This window comes from Sinocyclocheilus grahami, unplaced genomic scaffold, assembly GCF_001515645.1.
Source record: "Sinocyclocheilus grahami isolate Dianchi unplaced genomic scaffold, SAMN03320097.WGS_v1.1 scaffold2429.1, whole genome shotgun sequence".
Lineage (NCBI taxonomy): Eukaryota > Metazoa > Chordata > Actinopteri > Cypriniformes > Cyprinidae > Sinocyclocheilus > Sinocyclocheilus grahami.
The window spans coordinates 27,311-47,464 of record NW_015507608.1 but is presented as its reverse complement, the minus strand read 5'-3'; the positions used below and the strand labels follow the sequence as shown (position 1 = coordinate 47,464).

The 20,154-nt window shown below is 39.7% G+C and overlaps 1 protein-coding gene and 1 pseudogene across 1 annotated transcript; both read right to left on the bottom strand.

Annotated features, from left to right (window-relative positions):
* Positions 1–12,761: 12,761 nt before the first annotated feature.
* Positions 12,762–13,147, bottom strand: LOC107574999 (histone H4). The gene has a single exon (XM_016261415.1). The coding sequence runs from the start codon at positions 13,128–13,130 to the stop codon at positions 12,819–12,821; it is 312 nt and encodes a 103-aa protein (XP_016116901.1). The 5' UTR covers positions 13,131–13,147; the 3' UTR covers positions 12,762–12,818.
* Positions 13,148–15,102: 1,955 nt separating this feature from the next.
* On the bottom strand, positions 15,103–16,157 carry LOC107574996 (histone H1-like; annotated as a pseudogene).
* Positions 16,158–20,154: the final 3,997 nt, after the last annotated feature.

The following is a 20,154-nucleotide window of genomic DNA, read 5'->3' as shown; positions in this document are numbered from 1 at the left end:
AAAGAAAGGGGCTTTCTTCTCGATGCCCCGGTTTCGTCCTCTGAACTTTTTGGTACCTCCGTTGAGACGGTGGTCGAGAAGTTCAGGGAGGCAAAGGCGCGCTCAGCGGCCTTCAAATCCTTCATTCCACGAAGGTCCAGGTCTGAGCCCGAACAACCCAGGGGTCCTGGCCCATCTCGGTTTGAGGATCAGAGACGAGCACAGAATGCTAGTGTCGCGACTCATGCTCATCCCCCGCCTGCGGGTAGGGGTAGGAAGAATCACAGGTCAAAGGGAGGTAGGCAAGACCTAAGGGATGTGATCCAGACAAGGCGTCAGCGCTTTCGTCTGGATCAGAGTGATACTTGAGTATCTACTCAGAGTTGTTTTTCTCCACATCGTAGCCATCGGCAGTGAGCGTTTTCTTCAGGGCAGCGAGGGACACACCGCTCCTCTCCTTTCTCCTGAACTGCATCTTTCTTTACCACGCTATTCAGCGCCAATCCCGTTGTGCAGTCAGTTTCACTGGTTAATGTTAGGGTTAGGGTCAGGTGTGGGGTAGGTTTAGGGGTTAGCATTTTTTGTAGTATAGTGTAGGAAATCAACACTTTAATTGACACAACCAATAAAATCTTTAGAATCAGCTGTGGGGCGGAGTTTGCACTGAAGTGGATTGGGGGGGAAATGCGCATACGTGTCATGTGCCTGTCTGTCAATGGGAGGAAGCCACGCACTATTTTGGAGCTCCCACTCCCATTTGGAGATCTCCAGGCTGCAGTTATACCCTTCTCGCGGGTTTAGTGATTCCCTGGATATTATCACGGAGAACCTTTCAGTGATGCTTAGCATCTCCTTTTCCAAGTCCTTTACCACCTTTTCTTCTTCCAGAAATGTTGAAGATTGTTCTTCAAATCACATAAGCACAGAAAATCTGAGAAACCCAATAGAGGAGAACTGAAATTATCTCTGAACACTTAGCACCATTTAATTAATTTAGTTAACAACAGTCAACAACCACTGTGACATTAGTTTTATAAATTACTTGGTGGCTATAGTATCTTTCTTAAAACAACCTAAAACGTTGTCTATCATATATTATCTTACCGTGCTTTAGTAATACTAAAATTACAATAATAAAACCTGAAGTATACGATACTTCAGACCTGTCAAACGCGTTCACATACAGAAAATAACTCACTGAAGACTAAAGATTTTTTATCATGTGTAGGTATAATGAAATTATCTTGTATCCAGATGAGAATAATGGGATAGAGGGGGAACATACAATACGTTACAAAGACAATAAAACAAATAACACAAAATGATGGAGTACAAAATATGATGTGCAATAAAACAAAACGAGAAAGAATAACAAAACTAAATGAACAATGCCAAAAGTAGAGGTATGTTAGAAATAAGATAAGCCATATAAAATCTATGTCACAGTATAATAATACAGTACAGGAAATTATATTTTATGAGACATTGAGTAGAAGAGACAATAGCCAGCAATCTCTCTATGGGTGAGACATCTTCTCTCAAAACTCCCTCCTTGCCATCCAAGCCCCTTCAGATTACATCTCGCTTGAATGGCAGGGCATACGCAGCAGCAGGTCAGGCTGTCGCTTTGTTGCACATGATGGCGGTCATCCAGGCATACCAGGCTGACCTGCTGAAAGACCTGGATAAAGGCGAGGGCCTTTCTCCTGATGAGGTAGCTGAGTTGCGCAACACCACGGATCTCGCTTTCTGTGCTACTAAGCAGGCCGCCTCTGCTATGAGCAGATCCATGGCGGCTGTGGTAGTGACGGAGAGACATCTGTGGGTGAACCTGGCAGATATCGGGAGGAAAGAATCTTCTCGACTTCTCGATGCCCCGGTTTCGTCCTCTGAACTTTTTGGTACCTCCGTTGAGACGGTGGTCGAGAAGTTCAAAGGCGCGCTGGCGCGCTCAGCGGCCTTCAAATCCTTCATTCCACGAAGGTCCAGGTCTGAGCCCGAACAACCCAGGGGTCCTGGCCCATCTCGGTTTGAGGATCAGAGACGAGCACAGAATGCTAGTGTCGCGACTCATGCTCATCCCCCGCCTGCGGGTAGGGGTAGGAAGAATCGCAGGTCAAAGGGAGGTAGGCAAGACCTAAGGGATGTGATCCAGACAAGGCGTCAGCGCTTTCGTCTGGATCAGAGTGATACTTGAGTATCTACTCAGAGTTGTTTTTCTCCACATCGTAGCCATCGGCAGTGAGCGTTTTCTTCAGGGCAGCGAGGGACACACCGCTCCTCTCCTTAGATTCAAGGCATTAATGTTTGCCTACAAAACCACCACTGGCTCTGCACCCCTTTATCTAAAATTTAAAATCTAAATCCTCTAGAAGCTTGCGTTCTGCAAATGAACGTCGCTTTATTGTGCCATCCCAAAGAAGCACAAATCACTTTCACTGACTTTTAAATGAAATGTTCCCTCCTGGTGGAATGACCGGCCCAACTCAATCCGAGCAGCTGAGTCCTTAGCCATCTTCAGGAATCGGCTAAAAACACATCTCTTCCATCTTTATTTGACCCTCTTTATTGAATGGTCAAGGTTGCCGATAAACAGGGTTGGGAGGGTTACTTATAAAATGTATTCTGTTACAGTTACAGATTACTTAATTAAAAAAAGGATTCAGTAACGTAATCCAAGTTCAAAAGCATATATAATCTTAATTAGGCTTTTTTTTTATTTTATTTTTTTACATAAACTGTTCCCTCCTGGTGGAATGAGCTGCCCAACTCAATCCGAGCAGCTGAGTGCTTAGCCATCTTCAGGAATCGGCTAAAAACACATCTCTTCCATCTTTATTTGACCCTCTTTATTGAATGGTCAAGGTTGCCGATAAACAGGGTTGGGAGGGTTACTTATAAAATGTATTCTGTTAAAAAAAAAAAAGCAATATTTAAGTACTTTTATTTAACTTTGACTTTAAAATTAAAACGAATAAAAACTATAGTAAAAACGATTTGAAACTTAAAAACCGTGTCTTGTTTCACCATATAGATTTTACAGGCCGTATATTTATATAAAAGGCTGTGCAAGATTCAAGGCATTAATGTTTGCCTACAAAACCACCACTGGCTCTGCACCCCTTTATCTAAAATTTAAAATCTAAATCCTCTAGAAGCTTGCGTTCTGCAAATGAACGTCGCTTTATTGTGCCATCCCAAAGAAGCACAAATCACTTTCACTGACTTTTAAATGAAATGTTCCCTCCTGGTGGAATGACCGGCCCAACTCAATCCGAGCAGCTGAGTCCTTAGCCATCTTCAGGAATCGGCTAAAAACACATCTCTTCCATCTTTATTTGACCCTCTTTATTGAATGGTCAAGGTTGCCGATAAACAGGGTTGGGAGGGTTACTTATAAAATGTATTCTGTTACAGTTACAGATTACTTAATTAAAAAAAGGATTCAGTAACGTAATCCAAGTACCACAATATAAAAGTAATGTAATCTGTAAATAAGTAAAAAAAAAAAAAAAGCAATATTTAAGTACTTTTATTTAACTTTGACTTTAAAATTAAAACGAATAAAAACTATAGTAAAAACGATTTGAAACTATTAAAAACCGTGTCTTGTTTCACCATTTAGATTTTACAGGCCGTATATTTATATAAAAGGCTGTGCAGACATCTAGTGGCTATACAGTTTAGTATCACAGTTTTATTTGTATTATTATTTGTTTATTTCTTTAACATGTACAAGTAAAATTAAATATAGTTTATACACAACATTAATTTTTTTTTTACATCATATACATATTACTCTATTTTAAAATTATCCTACATGTCGAAATGCATGTGAGATGCTATGATCTTTATTTCATTGACTGATCCGGGGTGTGGGGACTCTCATGTTAATTTCTACATTGTCATTTTCTGCTAGAAAACTTACAACTGCAGTCATGCACACCATGGAATTTTAAAGCACGAACAAACACTACATTTTAGCTAACATGATGATTTCCATGCTAGTACCTGCTAGTACCTGCAAATGTTCAAGTTGGTTGAGTAGCCTTTGTTAAAGCAAGAGTCGTCATGCATAGCTTCTGCTGTACAACTATGTTATTTCCTTTATCCTCTTTGAAAACAAAATAACTCTGAAATTTCCAGCCATGAAAACGTTTTTCCCAGCAGGAAGCATCGTGATTAACTGTAGCAGCGTCTCATCCCGCGTTTGAGGAGAATAATTGAAGACGGGTGTTATTTGCACACGCACTAGCAGGCGGCTCACATGAGTCAACATGTGTCAACAAAACCAGGAACTATGCAGCGCTAAATATACAGCGTTATGTCAAAATATTCATTTATTTAATTTTGAATGAAACAAATGTAATCCTGATAGTACTCCCACTTTTTACAAAATGTAACTGTAATCTGAATACTTAGTTTTTTGCTGTAACTGTAACGGATTACAGTTACTAGATTTTTGTATCCTGATTACGTAACGCCGTTACATGTATTCATTCCTTTACTCCCCAACCCTGCCTAAAAATTTCATATGATTTTTGTGTAATAATCGTGGTAAATGACTGGTCTATTCTTCATGTGTTAAATAAGCAATTCAACAGTGAATTTAATGAAAGAAACATCGCTGAAGGACTAGTGGAGGGTTTCATTCAGAAGTTGTTTTGGGCAGCTTGAAGCAAACAACGGTGTAACTTAATTTCCGGTCACTGCTGCTTCTCACGCTTCCCTGCTTTATGGCTGCAGGAAGTTCAGACATCATGAATTGATCAAGAATGGATGATGATGATGATGATGATAGTGTGTGTGTGTGTGCGCGTGCACGCACACACGCAAAAGGAGTATAACAGTTCCGATTTTTTTTTCAATAGCCACCAACAAAGCTATATAATTATTTCATATAATTTTCATAATACATTTTACCAACTTTCTCTGTTTTCTGTGTATTATTATACTGATGACTTTGTCTGAATTATTATATTTTTTTATGTATTTGCAAAAATATATTAGCTAGTGTAACAAAAAAAAAGGAAATAAATAATCTCTAATATTATTATGTTCACAGTCACTGCAGACGCTTTTCTCAGGTGGTGTGGTTTGGAAATAGACACAAGAAACACCACACATTTTTACTTGTTGCACCAGCTTCTTTCAGCTCATGGGAATTGATCAAGAATGGATGATGATGATGATGATGATAGTGTGTGTGTGTGTGCGCGTGCACGCACACACGCAAAAGGAGTATAACAGTTCCGATTTTTTTTTCAATAGCCACCAACAAAGCTATATAATTATTTCATATAATTTTCATAATACATTTTACCAACTTTCTCTGTTTTCTGTGTATTATTATACTGATGACTTTGTCTGAATTATTATATTTTTTTATGTATTTGCAAAAATGTATTAGCTAGTGTAACAAAAAAAAAAGGAAATAAATAATCTCTAATATTATTATGTTCACAGTCACTGCAGACGCTTTTCTCAGGTGGTGTGGTTTGGAAATAGACACAAGAAACACCACACATTTTTACTTGTTGCACCAGCTTCTTTCAGCTCATTATTGTCATTTGTGCATCGCTGACTTTAGAAGCTGCTTGTAGTGAGAAAATAACAGAAGTGTAAAGAGGCCTAATAAAATAGTTGAGCTGATGGTTGTGGTTTGACTTCTGCTCGGTTTCTGCTCTATTTTTTAACCAGAGTGGGTAAGATATTTATTGTTATTCTGCATCTTTAGTTTCATAAACCTCAAAATACTACCACAAGAGCGGCATGTGCTTCTTCTTAGAAATCCGTCTGTCTAATGCAAATTTAGGAGTCTATATTTTCTTATATTTTATTTGATAGTCAAGCAACAATAGTACCAACTGGTTTAGCTGGTTGAGGCTTCTGCCTGAGGAGATCAGCTTTTGTCTATAATGGATTTTGGTGGCCCTGCTCCAATCTCTCCCTTTTTCTGACCACAACTACTTATGATGTGGATTTATTTTTATTTCTATTAGGTATCTGCATGGTACAATTATGCTGTTTGGATTGGGGCTTGTAAAACTCGGCAGACTCCTAATAACTGTATGCTGGCTTTGAATACTTTAAGGTCGCTTGATCTGCCTCCTAAATATATATATACAGTATATATAAAAATATGATGTTCCACTGCTTTTGTTAGACTGACTGTCAAGCAGCACTCGATAAAGATTCTCAATAATGAATCCTGCCTGAAAATACACTTGAGTCTCCAGTTTTTTGCTTCTACACGCCACTTCCCAACTCTAAAAGTAACCACTGTCATGCAATATCCCCCTTTTTGAGAAGAAACACACATTTTAAATATTGTTGTGGCAAATCAGTATCATTTTATAGACTGTTTTATAGACACTTGTGTGTGACAGCTATATGTAATGATTTTTGTTAAAGAAATATATGTATGTGTCATGTCATGTGTTGATGTTCATATTTTGTCTCTTATAGTTTGAACGTACCAAAAGAGAAGTGAAATATCTTAAACTTGATCTCTTTGTGTACTTTCTTCATATATTGCTATAGCAACAGTCACACTGGGTTTTGATTCTGGGTTATTGTTGCTCCAAAGTCTTCGTGAAATACAGTGATGCATGCAATAATACTTAGTTGGAATTAACTGGCCGCTGTTGTTGACAACAGTCAAATAAGAGCGGGCCTTACAAGCGTACATTAGGAATCAACTCATGATTTTACTTTGTTCACTGGTCTGCCCGTAATGTGTGTGGCTGTGTGAACGAACAAAACAATACAGTGCAAGAACTATTGCCAAACTTCTAAACTGTCTTTTTAAGTAGAGACACAGAGATCTAACAACTTATATGCATTAAAAGAGTAAATATCTTAGAATGTATCTATTTTTCTTTCTATTTCTTCATGCATTTCTGTGTAGAGTTTGGTCTCCTCCCTCATCTATTCTTGAATTGTGAAATGCAGGAAGTGTGTGTTTTAGTGCACACATCATTAACACTATTAATGTGTCAGTATGGTGTCCAGTGCACTACCTCTCATACTTTGTGAGTATTTCATTATATTCTACACTACCTTCTGTTTTGTTTTTCTGTTTTTGAAACAGTATTCAGCTGAAGATCAAAGAATGATTGTGCTGTGTGTAGGAGGGTCTATGAATCCACAGTCTTGCTGTTTATCGTATTCTTTATTGTTCAGATTAATGTGAAGATATGTTACGTGTGGATCAGATACAGAGTTTCAGAGAACATGCATTTATCTGTGCTGCTTGTGAAAGATGGAGGCCCTGTGGACATGTGCTGTTACTTGTTTTACAATTGAATGATATTGTATCTTAAAGGGGTGGTTCACTGTTTTTTTTTTCAAGGCTTGATTGTGTTTATGGGGTGCAGTCTAACATGTGTTAATGCTTAGTTTTTAAAAAAACACATTTTTCACAATTTACCTTTATTCCACACCGCTCTGTCCCTTCTCTTCTAAGAAACGGGCTGATATTTTCCTGTTTTTATGAAGCCCCTCCCTCAGAAATAGGGGATGGGCTCTGATTGGTTAGCTAGGCCAGTGTGTTGTGATTGGCTAAACCGCCTCTAGCGCTAAACATCCCGCCCCTCACCTCAGCGGTATTTGCTGCGGTTGTATTGTAAACAACGGCGTCGTTAATATTGCTTATCAGTTTGAGCTGATTGAGAAGCAGAAGATAATATTGAAGAGGATCGTGCAGAACCTGTGCAAGCATGGCTTTTAAAGGGGTCATATGATGCGATTTCAAGTTTTCCTTTCTCTTTGGAGTGTTAAAAGCTCTTAGTGCATAAAGAAGATCTGTAAAGTTGCAAAGACTAAAGTCTCAAATCCAAAGAGATATTCTTTATAAAAGTTAAAAGTCAGCCACGCCTACCTAAAACGCCTCGTTCTAACAAGCCCCCACATGTCTACGTCACTATGTGGAAATATTAGCATAATGCCGCCCAAATGTGCACGCAGAGAAAGAAGGCGTGGTTTCAGGAACAGCAGTAGTGTTGATGCAGCATGTCAGGGAGACGCTGTGTGTTTCTAGGCGAAATCAAAAGCACTTTATTTGGCCTTCCGGAAGTAGATGCAATTAGGAATCATTGGTTAAGATTTATTTACAACAGAACAGAACAGCACAACCCAGATGTTCGAATTTGTGCAACACATTTTATGGACGAAGAGTACAAGGCTGGCTGTGCACAAAGGCTATTTTTTTTTAAAAAGGGTCAATTCCGACTTTGCTATGACAGTCTGGCGCTTCTGAATCAGCGACTGTAAGTATGTTTTGTTATTAGTTTAAGTATTTGCTATTGACTGTTCAAATGCTGAGTTTTGCGCAGCGCAGAGTAACGCGTCGTATGTGTGTCTGTGAGGGGAACAGGGTCACATCACAGGAGAGTGAACTGCCTGTCAGAAATCATGGCACGTCAGCTGTCTTAAAGGGGTCATATGATGCGATTTCAAGTTTTCCTTTCTCTTTGGAGTGTTACAAGCTGATAGATAAGATCCCTGAAGTTGCAAAGACTAAAGTCTCAAAACCAAAGAGATATTCTTTATCAAAGTTAAGACTCTGCCACGCCCCCCTAAAACGGCTCGTTCTAACACATATCTACAGTGGGTATGGAAAGTATTCAGACCCCCTTAAATTTTTCACTCTTTGTTATATTGCAGCCATTTGCTAAAATCATTTAAGTTAATTTTTTTCCTCATTAATGTACACACATCACCCCATATTGACAGAAAAACACAGAATTGTTGACATTTTTGCAGATTTATTAAAAAAGAAAAACTGAAATATCACATGGTCCTAAGTATTCAGACCCTTTGCTGTGACACTCATATATTTAACTCAGGTGCTGTCCATTTCTTCTGATCAATCTTTAAGATGACTTACAACAGAACAGCAATGCATTTTATGGACGACCGTTTCGTGAACCTAGGAGAAGAGGTAATTCTGACTTTGCTATGACAATCTGGCACTTCTGAATCAGCTACTGTTTTGTTATTAGTTTTAGTATTTCCTATTGACTGTTCAAATGCTGAGTTTTGCGCATCATGTGTGTTTTTGTGTGTGTGCGCGTGCGTGTGTGTGTGTGAGAGAGAGAGAGAGAGAGAGAGAGAGAGAGAGAGAGAGAGAGAGAGAGAGAGAGAGAGAGAGAGAGAGAGATGCAGAGCGTGTGCAGAGCAGGTGGACGCGAGGAACAGTATTAAGAACCGCTGCTTTAGAACATTGATTTTGAAACTTGTGAATCCATTAGAATCGTTAGAAGACAGAATCGCGATTCATATATGAATAGATTTTTACGTGCACCTCTAGTTCTCTTCCTCTTATCTAAAGCAGTGCATGGCGGGGGGAAAAAAGGACACTCAAATCACACTTAAAAATGTCTAGATTTCATTGTATTAAACACAGTATATCAAACAAGTGGCATCTGCCAACAAAAGATGATCAAGCTTTACTCTGAACTAACTTCTGCTTCCTGAGTGTTTGTGCTATATTTATTAACTGTCACTTGTTTTGACTGAAAAGCGAGGTGTGCTCTGATTGGCCAGCGATCCAGTGTGTTGATTGGCCGAATGCCTCATGCGTGTGACAGAAATGTTAAGCCATTTACCATACTGTGATGCCGTCAGGCCGGAGCGACGTGACAAAAACATTAAAACCCATTATAAACGAGGCATTTGTTGCATCCAGTGGAGACATAATTACTGATTATAATGACTTATATTGTCTTTTTACGCATTGCGTTTCATCGCGCAGCGTAAACATAAAACCATGTCTGCATTTGTGATCGGAGAAACGACAAACAACAAGTGCTACTCTACACTGCTCAAAACTCGCGTTTGAATCATCAGTGGCAAATTCTTTAAATATAAAAAGCGTACTTACAGTCTGTGAGTCAGAACAGCCGGCATTGTAGTCTACTCTCCCAGGATCAGGAAACAGTCCTCCATAAAATGTGCTGCACACATCTGAATATTTTGGTTGAAGTGTTCTGGAACAGTGTTGTATATACAACTTAACCACTGATTTCTATCTATGCACGAACAGCATTGTGAACACCAAACACATGTGGTCACTCGCCACTGGTTCCCTGGTTCGCTTGAACTGAACTGGGTTTGGTTCATTCTGAAATAAGTTTGTGTGATAAAACACTAAGTGTGTAAATTATTTTTGGGGCCTCTATAAAGTCATATAAGTTGATGATGCCAACATCAAACAGGAAGTGAGGCTGTGTGTATCTCAATCATTTTGTTGTTTGCAGTCTGCAGTTTGTTTGGTTCCAGTGAAGAATCAGTGGTGTGAAGCATTGGTCCATGAATGTTAATGTTTGCTTGTAACGCAGTGTTTGCGATTTACAAAAAGTGATTTATTTAAATCCGCCGTGATATATGTCGTAGTTTATAGTATATATTTCATGTTTTACTTAGCCTACTAAATAAATAAATAAAATAATGGAACATGACTAGTTATACAAATCGAAATGCAGAATACTAAATGACAAAGCAAAACAAATACAAAACTTGGAAACAAAGACAAAGCAAGGAAAGAAGAGCTAAAGAGAGAGTTACTGAAATTCACTGTCTGACGTCACATTGGTTGATGAGAATATTGCATGTTGTGAACCTCGGTGGATCAAACTGATTCCCTGTTATCTGGTCAGTGGTGATTTGCATTGTGGTGAATGAATGGGAATGTTTCATATCCGTTTATTGTGCTTTCAGTGCTGATGTGCTTCATCCACTCTGGACTCACTGTGCTGTACTGCAGTACATTTGATTTATTAAACAATTGTGAATTGTGTAGTAGTTTATTCATCCCACATTTGCCTCTTTTCTGAGGAGTTATGTATACATTTTACATCTTCACAGGATCAACTGTCTGTGTAGGTACTCATGCTCCTAAAATACTATTTCTGTAATCTGCTAATCAATAAATTAATCAATCAGTTTTAAAATCAGACATTAAAGTCAGACATTCATGTCAAAAAAATCATAGACCACTATATAAAACAGAAATGAGTTCTGGAGTGAGAGTTTTGTTTGTTTCTAAGGTTTTTCAGCAGAGACACAGAAAAGACTGACTCGTCCATTTTTCATTTTCACTGTACATAATGGCGGTACCATGGTTTTAGTTAAAAGGCTTGTTAGAGGCATCCGACTGAGAACAGACAGCTAGAATGTAGTCATAAGTTATTACCTCGTCAACTCTTTAAATAAACTACGGTTTGAAAATCATTCCCACATGTTGAACAGCTTTAATGCCAACGTGGGCTTTAAACTGCAGTGAGACTAAAGGATGTGGTACCAGTACTGTGTGATTAAAGTCACCTTCTTCCCACTGATATAAATTCAAACATTTTAATCAGTGAGTCATTCAGTTAAGATGCTAAATCCATCCATATTCTCTCTCACTCAATTTAGTGTCTACTTCACCTGTGCTGCAGATTAGATTGTGGGAGAAACCAAACCAACACAAACTCCACACAGAAAGGCCTCCTGCTCATCTTCTACTCCAAAACAAGTTTCTTAATGTGTCAGTCAACTTCAGACTATTGAAAGTTGCCCTTTAAATACTACTAACAATTATAATGTCAAATTACATCTTAAATATAATTTAAGTAGCCCGTTATACTGTTCTAAATATCTCATTGATTTACATCATCAGCTATCAGAATTTTAGCTACAAATAAATATTAGTATCTGCACCAAATTGCATATTTTTGCTCAGTTTGGGCCACGTTATAAAATTGTTTTTTCCTCTTAGTTTGAGCTCCTTACTCTCAGAAATATGAGACATCAAAGTTTGATGTATTAAATGGAAAAAACAAAACATGAAACCTTTGTTTGCTTTTAGATGTCAAAATGTTAAACAAACACACACATATACATATATTTTTTTTAAGTGATTTATCCAAGTATAATCTCATAATTTTAGGCATAAGAGGGTTAAATGTGCTACCTTTCACAAAATAAATAAAGACTTTTACAGTCATGGTAGAACACGTTAAATGTGTGCGACATACATACATACACACGTAACTTGTTCTACCATGACTGTAAAAGCACATGATCTGGAGAAAATGCATTAAAAAAAGCATTATGAATGAACGGTTATTTCAATTTGTCACTATGAAATAATAACATTAACATCTTGATTGATAATTTCAGTCGGTCACATGAGGGTTTGTACTGCTGAAAAACAGAACGGTCAACAGAGCTGGATTGTGCAGAAGGAAAACCGTATAGAAAATAAACTTAAGACTGGAGTAAATAAAACTTTACCTGTGCTTTTCTTGTCAATATGTTCTTAAGTATTTTGCCCATCACATGCATAATGACAAACCATTCACTTAAACACTATTGTTAAGCAAGTATTACTATAAAACGAATAATGTTCCGTTCATTTAACAGAAAAAGCTCTTTTAAAGACAATATGGGTGGCTCTTAAAAGAGCCTTTGGGTTGGTGGATCAGATGAAGCTCTACTTGGAGCTGGTGTACTTGGTGACGGCCTTGGTGCCCACGAAGGAGCTAATGATTATTTCCGCGTATAATTAGAAGAAAAATGTTCAGTTCCACTGATATCTGCATCTCCAATTTAGAGCAGCGCTTATTCCTTCAAACGTTGGGATTGCATTACGTTTGAACAACACGACCACCAACACTAGAAACTACATCTAAATAAATAATGCACAACACAAGTAATGATAATAGTTAGCCTAAACTCAACTAGTATAAACAAACTAAAGTTATGTATTATATAATATTCAGAAACGTGTTCTTTGTGTAAAATCGTGGGTGGCTCTTAAAAGAGCCGTTGGGTTTGTGGTTTAAAGGCTTTTATCCTCCGAATCCGTACAGAGTGCGTCCCTGTCGCTTCAGAGCATACACCACATCCATGGCGGTGACGGTCTTTCTTTTAGCGTGCTCCGTGTAGGTCACAGCATCTCGAATCACGTTCTCCAGAAACACCTTCAGCACGCCGCGCGTCTCCTCGTAGATCAGACCAGAGATGCGCTTGACGCCGCCGCGGCGCGCCAGACGACGAATAGCGGGTTTAGTGATGCCCTGGATGTTATCCCGGAGGACCTTTCGGTGGCGCTTAGCGCCTCCTTTCCCGAGACCTTTACCGCCTTTGCCTCTGCCAGACATGCTGGCAAATATTCTTCTAAGCACAGAAAGTCTGAGTAACCCAATAGCGGAGAACAGGCGTTTATAGTTCTCTAAAGGACCTAGGTGAAACCACAATCATGGGCGGTTCTACTAAACGTCACGTCTAATCTGAGTCCAGTGTCTTCCGATGTTCGATTGTAGTGGAAATAAACTGGGTTCAAATTAGTACATTTGCGTATTTATTTATTTAATGAAATGTATTATACTATAATACTGAAAGTATCTATAAGGACTATAATAATCTATAATTCCTATTTAATACAGCAAAGTTGCTTTGACACAATCCGTATTGTTAAAAGCGCTGACTTGACTTGAAAGTATCACTGAACACTTATAACACTATTGTATTTATTTCGTTAAGAGTCAACAAGCACTGGGACATTAGTTTTGTAAATTACTTTGTGTCTAGTATCTTTCTTTTCGAATCAACATCAATGATTTAAAACAACCTAAAACGTTACCTTAATTTGCTTTAGTAATACAATTACGATAATAAAACCTGAAGTGTAATATTGGACACTTCAGACCTGTCAAACGCGTTTACGTACAGAAAACAATAACTCACTGAAGACTCAAGATTTTTATCATATGCATAATACAATTATTTTATATACTGACAAGAATAATGGAGTAGAGGGGAAACACACAATAAGTTACAGAGACTAAGGGCCATTATTTTGCTGCCATGGCACTCTCATTAGACAGAAAAAAACACTCTTTGAGGTAGTGGTTTGCTCTTAAAAGAGCCATTTTAAACAATGTTAATATTGGTAAAACTTACCAATATTGAGTTCTTCCTTTCGGCCTAGCACTCTCACCCCGCACTTTCACGAAGTGTGTGGATGCTGCTCTAGCTCCACTGCGACTACAGGGCATCCGCATCCTAAATTATATAGATGATTGGTTGATTCTAGCTCAATCAGAGCAGATGGTTTTTCGACATCGAGATGTCATTCTCACCCATATGGGAAAGTTGGAAAAGTGTGCTTTCTCCATTACAGAGGACCACTTATCTGGGCGTGTTGTGGGATTCGACCACGATGCAGGCACGATTGTCCCCTGCTCGGGACGGGCTCCGTCTACTTCTAGTAGCCCCGTTCTGGGAGGGCCAAGTATGGTTCTCGGACCTGATTTCTCTCCTCGACGGCTCTCCATGGGAGATTCTTGTCAGGAGAGATCTCCTCTCTCAGGCAGAAGGTACGATCGTCCACCCCCGCCCGGAGCTGTGGAAGTTGTGGGTGTACCCCTTGAGGGGTAACTGCCCAGTTGTTATAGTGCTGGAGTTCCTGCAGGCCCGTTTCTCCGCAGGGCTAACTCACTCCACCCTGAAGGTCTACGTGGCGGCCATTGCGGCCTACCACGCCCCGCTCGGTGGCCAGTCAGTGGGCAGACACCCCCTAGTTACACGTTTCCTCCGCGGTGCGCTGAGGCCCCCAATACGATCTTGCGTCCCCACGTGGGACCTGGCTGTGGTGCTAGAAGCTCTTTGTAAGTCTTCATTCGAGCCTATTGACGAAATTTATGATCGCTATCTCACCATTAAAACTGCCCTCCTTCTGGCGATTACTTCTCTAAAAAGAGTTGGGGATCTTCAGGCCCTCTCAGTGGTCCCTTCGTATCTTGACTTTGCACCCCGCGTGGCCAAAGTATTCCTCTACCCTCGTGCGGGGTATGTCCCTAAGGTTCCCTCTGTTACACCACAGCCTACCGTGCTATAGACCTTCTGTCCTCCTCCCTTCAGGGAGCCTGACCAGCAGAAGCTTAACTGCATGTGCAACACATACATCCACAGAGCTGCCCTGTAGAGAAGGGCGGAACAACTGCTTGTATGCTATGGTCCACCTAAGCGGGGTCTTCCTGCTATGAAGCAGACCCTCAGTCGGTGGATAGTTGATGCCATTACTATTGCCTACGAGTCCTCTGATCTCCCCTTGCCTCTGGGGGTCAAGGCTCACTCGACCCGAGGTATAGCAGCATCCAAGGCCTTCTTGGCAGGTGTGTCCATGCAGCACATCTGCAACACAGCAAAATGGTCCAAGCCCTTCACGTTTTGTCAGGTTCTATGGCCTAGATATGTGAGCCACTCCTTGCTCTTCTGTTCTCTCGTCCTAGTTGTGCTCTTCCACACTTGTCAGGGATTTGCAAGTCTGGCAGCGTGGGCATACTCATTCCCAAAGCATTCTCCGACGCAGCTCGAGTTCCTGAAGGGGAATGTCTCCAGGTTACGCATGTAACCATGGTTCCCCGAAGGGAGCGAGATGCTGCGTCTCGGGGCCATACTTCCGGCATCCCTGTCAGCACTTGCTTCATTCCTAGAAGCTGACGCGGTTCCACCTCACATGCTTTTTATAGCTTCCTGGTCGCTACGTCACCCACCTATGACATCTCGCCCCTTCTATTGGACTGATTACACATGTGATTCAGAGCCGGTCACGCTGAAAGGCGTTCCCAAAGCATTCCCCAACGCAGCGTTTCATTCCCTTCGGGGAACTGTGGTTACATACGTAACCTGGAGACGTTTCTTTGCTTTCTTGGGGGTTTTCGTTGGCTTTTTAGCAGCGGGTTTCTTGGCTTTCTTTGGCGATTTCTTAGTGGCGGGCTTCTTCACTGCTGCGGTTTTGGGGTTCTTAGTGGCTTTAGGTTTTTTAGCTGCTGGCTTCTTGGCTTAGGAGCAGCTTTCTTGGCGGGTTTTGTCTTGGTCTCGGCTTGTTTCTTGTTGAGTTTGAATGAGCTGGAGGCGCCGGTTCCTTTGGTCTGGACCAGGGTGCCTTTAGTCACCAGACTCTTAACGGCGATCTTGATGCGGGAGTTGTTCTTCTCCACATCGTAGCCACCGGCAGCGAGTGCTTTCTTCAGGGCGGCAAGGGACACACTGCTCCTCTCCTTAGATGCGGACACAGCTTTGACGATGAGCGGGCCGACGCTTGGGCCCGTTCGCTTGCATTTAGCTGCTGCTTTCTTCTTCGCCGTTTTGGTCGCGGCAGCTACAGGAGCACTTTCTGCCATGATCTCTCTGATCGAATCTGGACGCAAACACAAACTGACTGATGGTTAACAATGAGCTGCTCAGTGTTGCCAGATTGGATGGACGATTTCAAGCCCAAAAGCTCACAAAAACCCACCCAAAACTTTAACTGTCAAAATAATGTGATGGAATATGTAAATCAAGGTTGATAAGGGCCATTTTTAACTCCTTAAACAAAATAATGATGACAAAATAATATAAATATAACGTTAGATAAATTCCCCATGTAAACGGATCGAATCGGGGCAAATTAATAGCCTACATTAAAGAGAAGGCTACCGAACATGAATAAGCAAGCAGACACTGTCAAAACGGCAATCAAGAAATACATCATTTTCAATGTCAGCAGTCAGAATAATCCAATTTAAATGCAAACATTGCCCAATATAAGTGATAGGAAAAAGCACCGTAATTAGCAGGTATTTCACACTCATTCATGCACACACCATGACAGTCAAAACTGTGTCATTCATTGATACATACTGAATTATAATCCGACAAAAAAATTTAAAATAAAATAACAACAATAATGCGCTTACCTTTGTGCCGCTCTACAATTTTACACAGAACTAGAGGAAGCCTCTTGTTAAGTTTATATTGTAGAACATAATACAGAACTGTGCAGTCAAAACTAATAAGTCGAGCAGTTTTCAAGGATTTATCAATCTGGACCGTTTAAAAGATAAAAGACAGGATCGTCTAGCCCGCCATGTTGAGTTTCGGTTTTGATTCATTAATTCAAATGTGCTCTGATTTCGGAGTTGCAGTGATAGAGCCTTTGTGTCATCTCACTCCACAATAATTCACATTTTGAGAGTTGAGTCACTCTCCCACTCTTTAACTTATATTTAGGCATTGTGATTACTTGAATATACAGTCACTACATTCAAAATAAGATACGTTATAACTTATTACGCTAAAATCTTGTCACTCATGAATCATAACGTCTGTCTGCTGAGCCCTCGTGATAAGTACAGCTTTACATCAGCACCAGTGCCTCTGCAGTGTGTGTGTGTGTGTGTAGCAGAGTATGTGAGCGGAGTGGAGTGGGAGCAGAGCGAGGAGTGGAGCGGCGTGATTTTGCCTGGAGCTAGGAGCGGATTTTTTAAAAAAATTTTGAGAACGCTCTGCTACCGCTCCGTCATGAGCACAAATTATGCCAACTCACGCATTAAACATATTTAGTTAGCTTGACAGATATGTGGATCACATATGAAGGTTAAAATGGCGATGGACGAGTGCGGGAGGTTAAAGCATGTTGTAAATTGTAGGCTACAGTTTGTTAATCTCCGCTCGAAACTAATGTGCTGCTACATTGCTGCACACGGACAGAACACACAAGCTTGCACATAACGTACAGATTGCGCGCATACATTCAGGAATGAAAAAAATGCGGTCAACGCTGTCCTGTGATTTATCAGCTTAAAAACTGAAAAGTTACAGCATATTATTTCTGTTTCTGAAGTAACTACCCTCAGCTTCGCCATAGTAGAGAGATGTTGCACACTCCGTCATGAGCACAAATTATGCCAACTCACGCATTAAACATAATTAGTTATCTTGACAGATATGTGGATCACATATGAAGGTTAAAATGGCGATGGACGAGTGCGGGAGGTTAAAGCATGTTGTAAATTGTAGGCTACAGTTTGTTAATCTCCGCTCGAAACTAATGTGCTGCTACATTGCTGCACACGGACAGAACACACAAGCTTGCACATAACGTACAGATTGTGCGCATACATTCAGGAATGAAAAAAATGCGGTCAACGCTGTCCTGTGATTTATCAGCTTAAAAACTGAAAAGTTACAGCATATTCTTTCTGTTTCTGAAGTAACTACCCTCAGCTTCGCCATAGTAGAGAGATGTTGCACAGACAGGTAAGCTAAGCAAGTTAAGCAGTCATTTAATATGGACTTGGGCTAATTGTAGTGTTCCAATAAACCATGTTAAAACTATTCTCCTAGTATTATGCATTTGTTTTTCGTTTAATATAATTTCTGAATAGAACTTAGATTTTTCAAGCATAGTGAAATAATTTAGCCACGGAGCGAAGGTGGAGTGGTGTTTCTGATCAGTGGAGCGAGGAGTGGAGCGGGAGCAGGAAATGGTGAACCCGGAGCGGAGTGATTATTGAATGCTTCGAGCGCGGAGGGGAAATTGTTGTTGCTACACTCCACTCACATACTCTGGTGTGTAGTAACGTGATGACTGATTGGATGCAGTACATGCATACTTGGGCTTGTTTGTTAAACAATTAGCCCATGCAATTTATGTTGTTTGAAAACTGCCCAAATGACCCCAAACCAGCCCAAATTTTGTCCAACCATTCAAGCCAGTTTTTACCCACACAATCAAATTCAAAACCGCCCAATTGGGCGGGATTTTTGTGTAATAATCGTGGTCTATTCTTCATGTGTTAAATAAGCACTTCAACAGTGAATTTAATGAAAGAAACATCAGGTCAACTGTAGTACACAAAATCACAGAATACCCCGCCAGGCACTCATATAGTTGTAAAAAAATTACCTTTACATAGGAGATTTTTCCAAAAACATAGTAGTGGATATATACTCCAACCTTCATCTACACAGTAACAGAGATTAATTCATCAATATTTTCTCAAATATTACATTTTTATAACATAATTTCCTGTGTGACAGGACTGACCGAGACGTGACAGGACTGAATTTATGGATTTCATTGATGCAGAAAAAGTTATGTTTTGTGTTCTTTATTTAAGTTTTTATAAGCATTCCTATTTTAATTTATTATTATAATTTTAATGTTAATGTAATATTAGACTATGGTAAAGTTCAGCCAAGTGCATATAATAAGGGCCTAATTCATTAGAATATGACTGACAAATTAATAAACTAATTTCATTTTATTTCAATATAAAATATATTTCATTTAACAATTCATTAAAATTAATTTAACTATAACAATTACCAACTTGAATGGCACAAACTCAGACAGGAGTGAAAACAATAACCCCATGCTGTGCTACGCGTACTCGCGTGTAATAAATATAAATATAACTTCATAATATATAAAGTATATTTTACTGTGATACAGCAAATGTATAGACATTTAACTGGATAGCACAAAGTAAAGTAACTGTGGTACCACATAATATTACGGCTCAGTAATAACGGCAATACTATGATAATAATTGGAATAATTACAGTCATCATTGCCCAAAGCGGTTGCACTATTTCAATAGTCCACTTTAGACATTCTACTAACTATAAGTAACTTTGTAACTACATGTCAACTACATGTCAACTAATTCTCATTAATTTGCATCTACATGTCTACTAACTCTCAGAGTAGACTGTTAGGGTAGGTTTAGGGTTAGTAGAATAAGTTGACAAAGAAAGTGTTAGAAGATATTAAGCAGACAGTCTACTAATACTCTACTAACTGCTAGTTGACATGTAGTTACAATTATTACAACTAGAGTTATCTGTTTTTGCAAATAAACTCTTCATATGTATTGAAATATAATTCATATACAAAGTGCAGTGCTACATAGGCCTAGGTAAAAGAGGGATACAATTCAAATAATTTGACGATGAGCATAACAAGCTTCAGATTTACAGTGTAATGTCTATTTATTCAAATAATGTTTTTGTCATGAATCCGGTCCATTTACTTCCGTCTGCTAGCCATCAGAGGTCACCCTTTCCATTTTCATTGACTCTCGCACTACACACTGTTGCATATCACCCCGGACTACATATCCCATCATTCATTGCACTGATTGCACACAGCACTGATTGCACACAGCTGTTTCATATCACTCACTCACTATATAACACTCACTCAAACAACCATTCTCTGCCGAGTATTGCTTAGCCGGTTATTATTCCTAGTTTCTGTTTTCCTGCCCGTGTTTCCTTGTTTTGCCTTGCCTTGCTTGTTTTCTCGGTTTCTGATCTTTGCCTGTTTTCCTGGATTTATCCCTCTAGTCT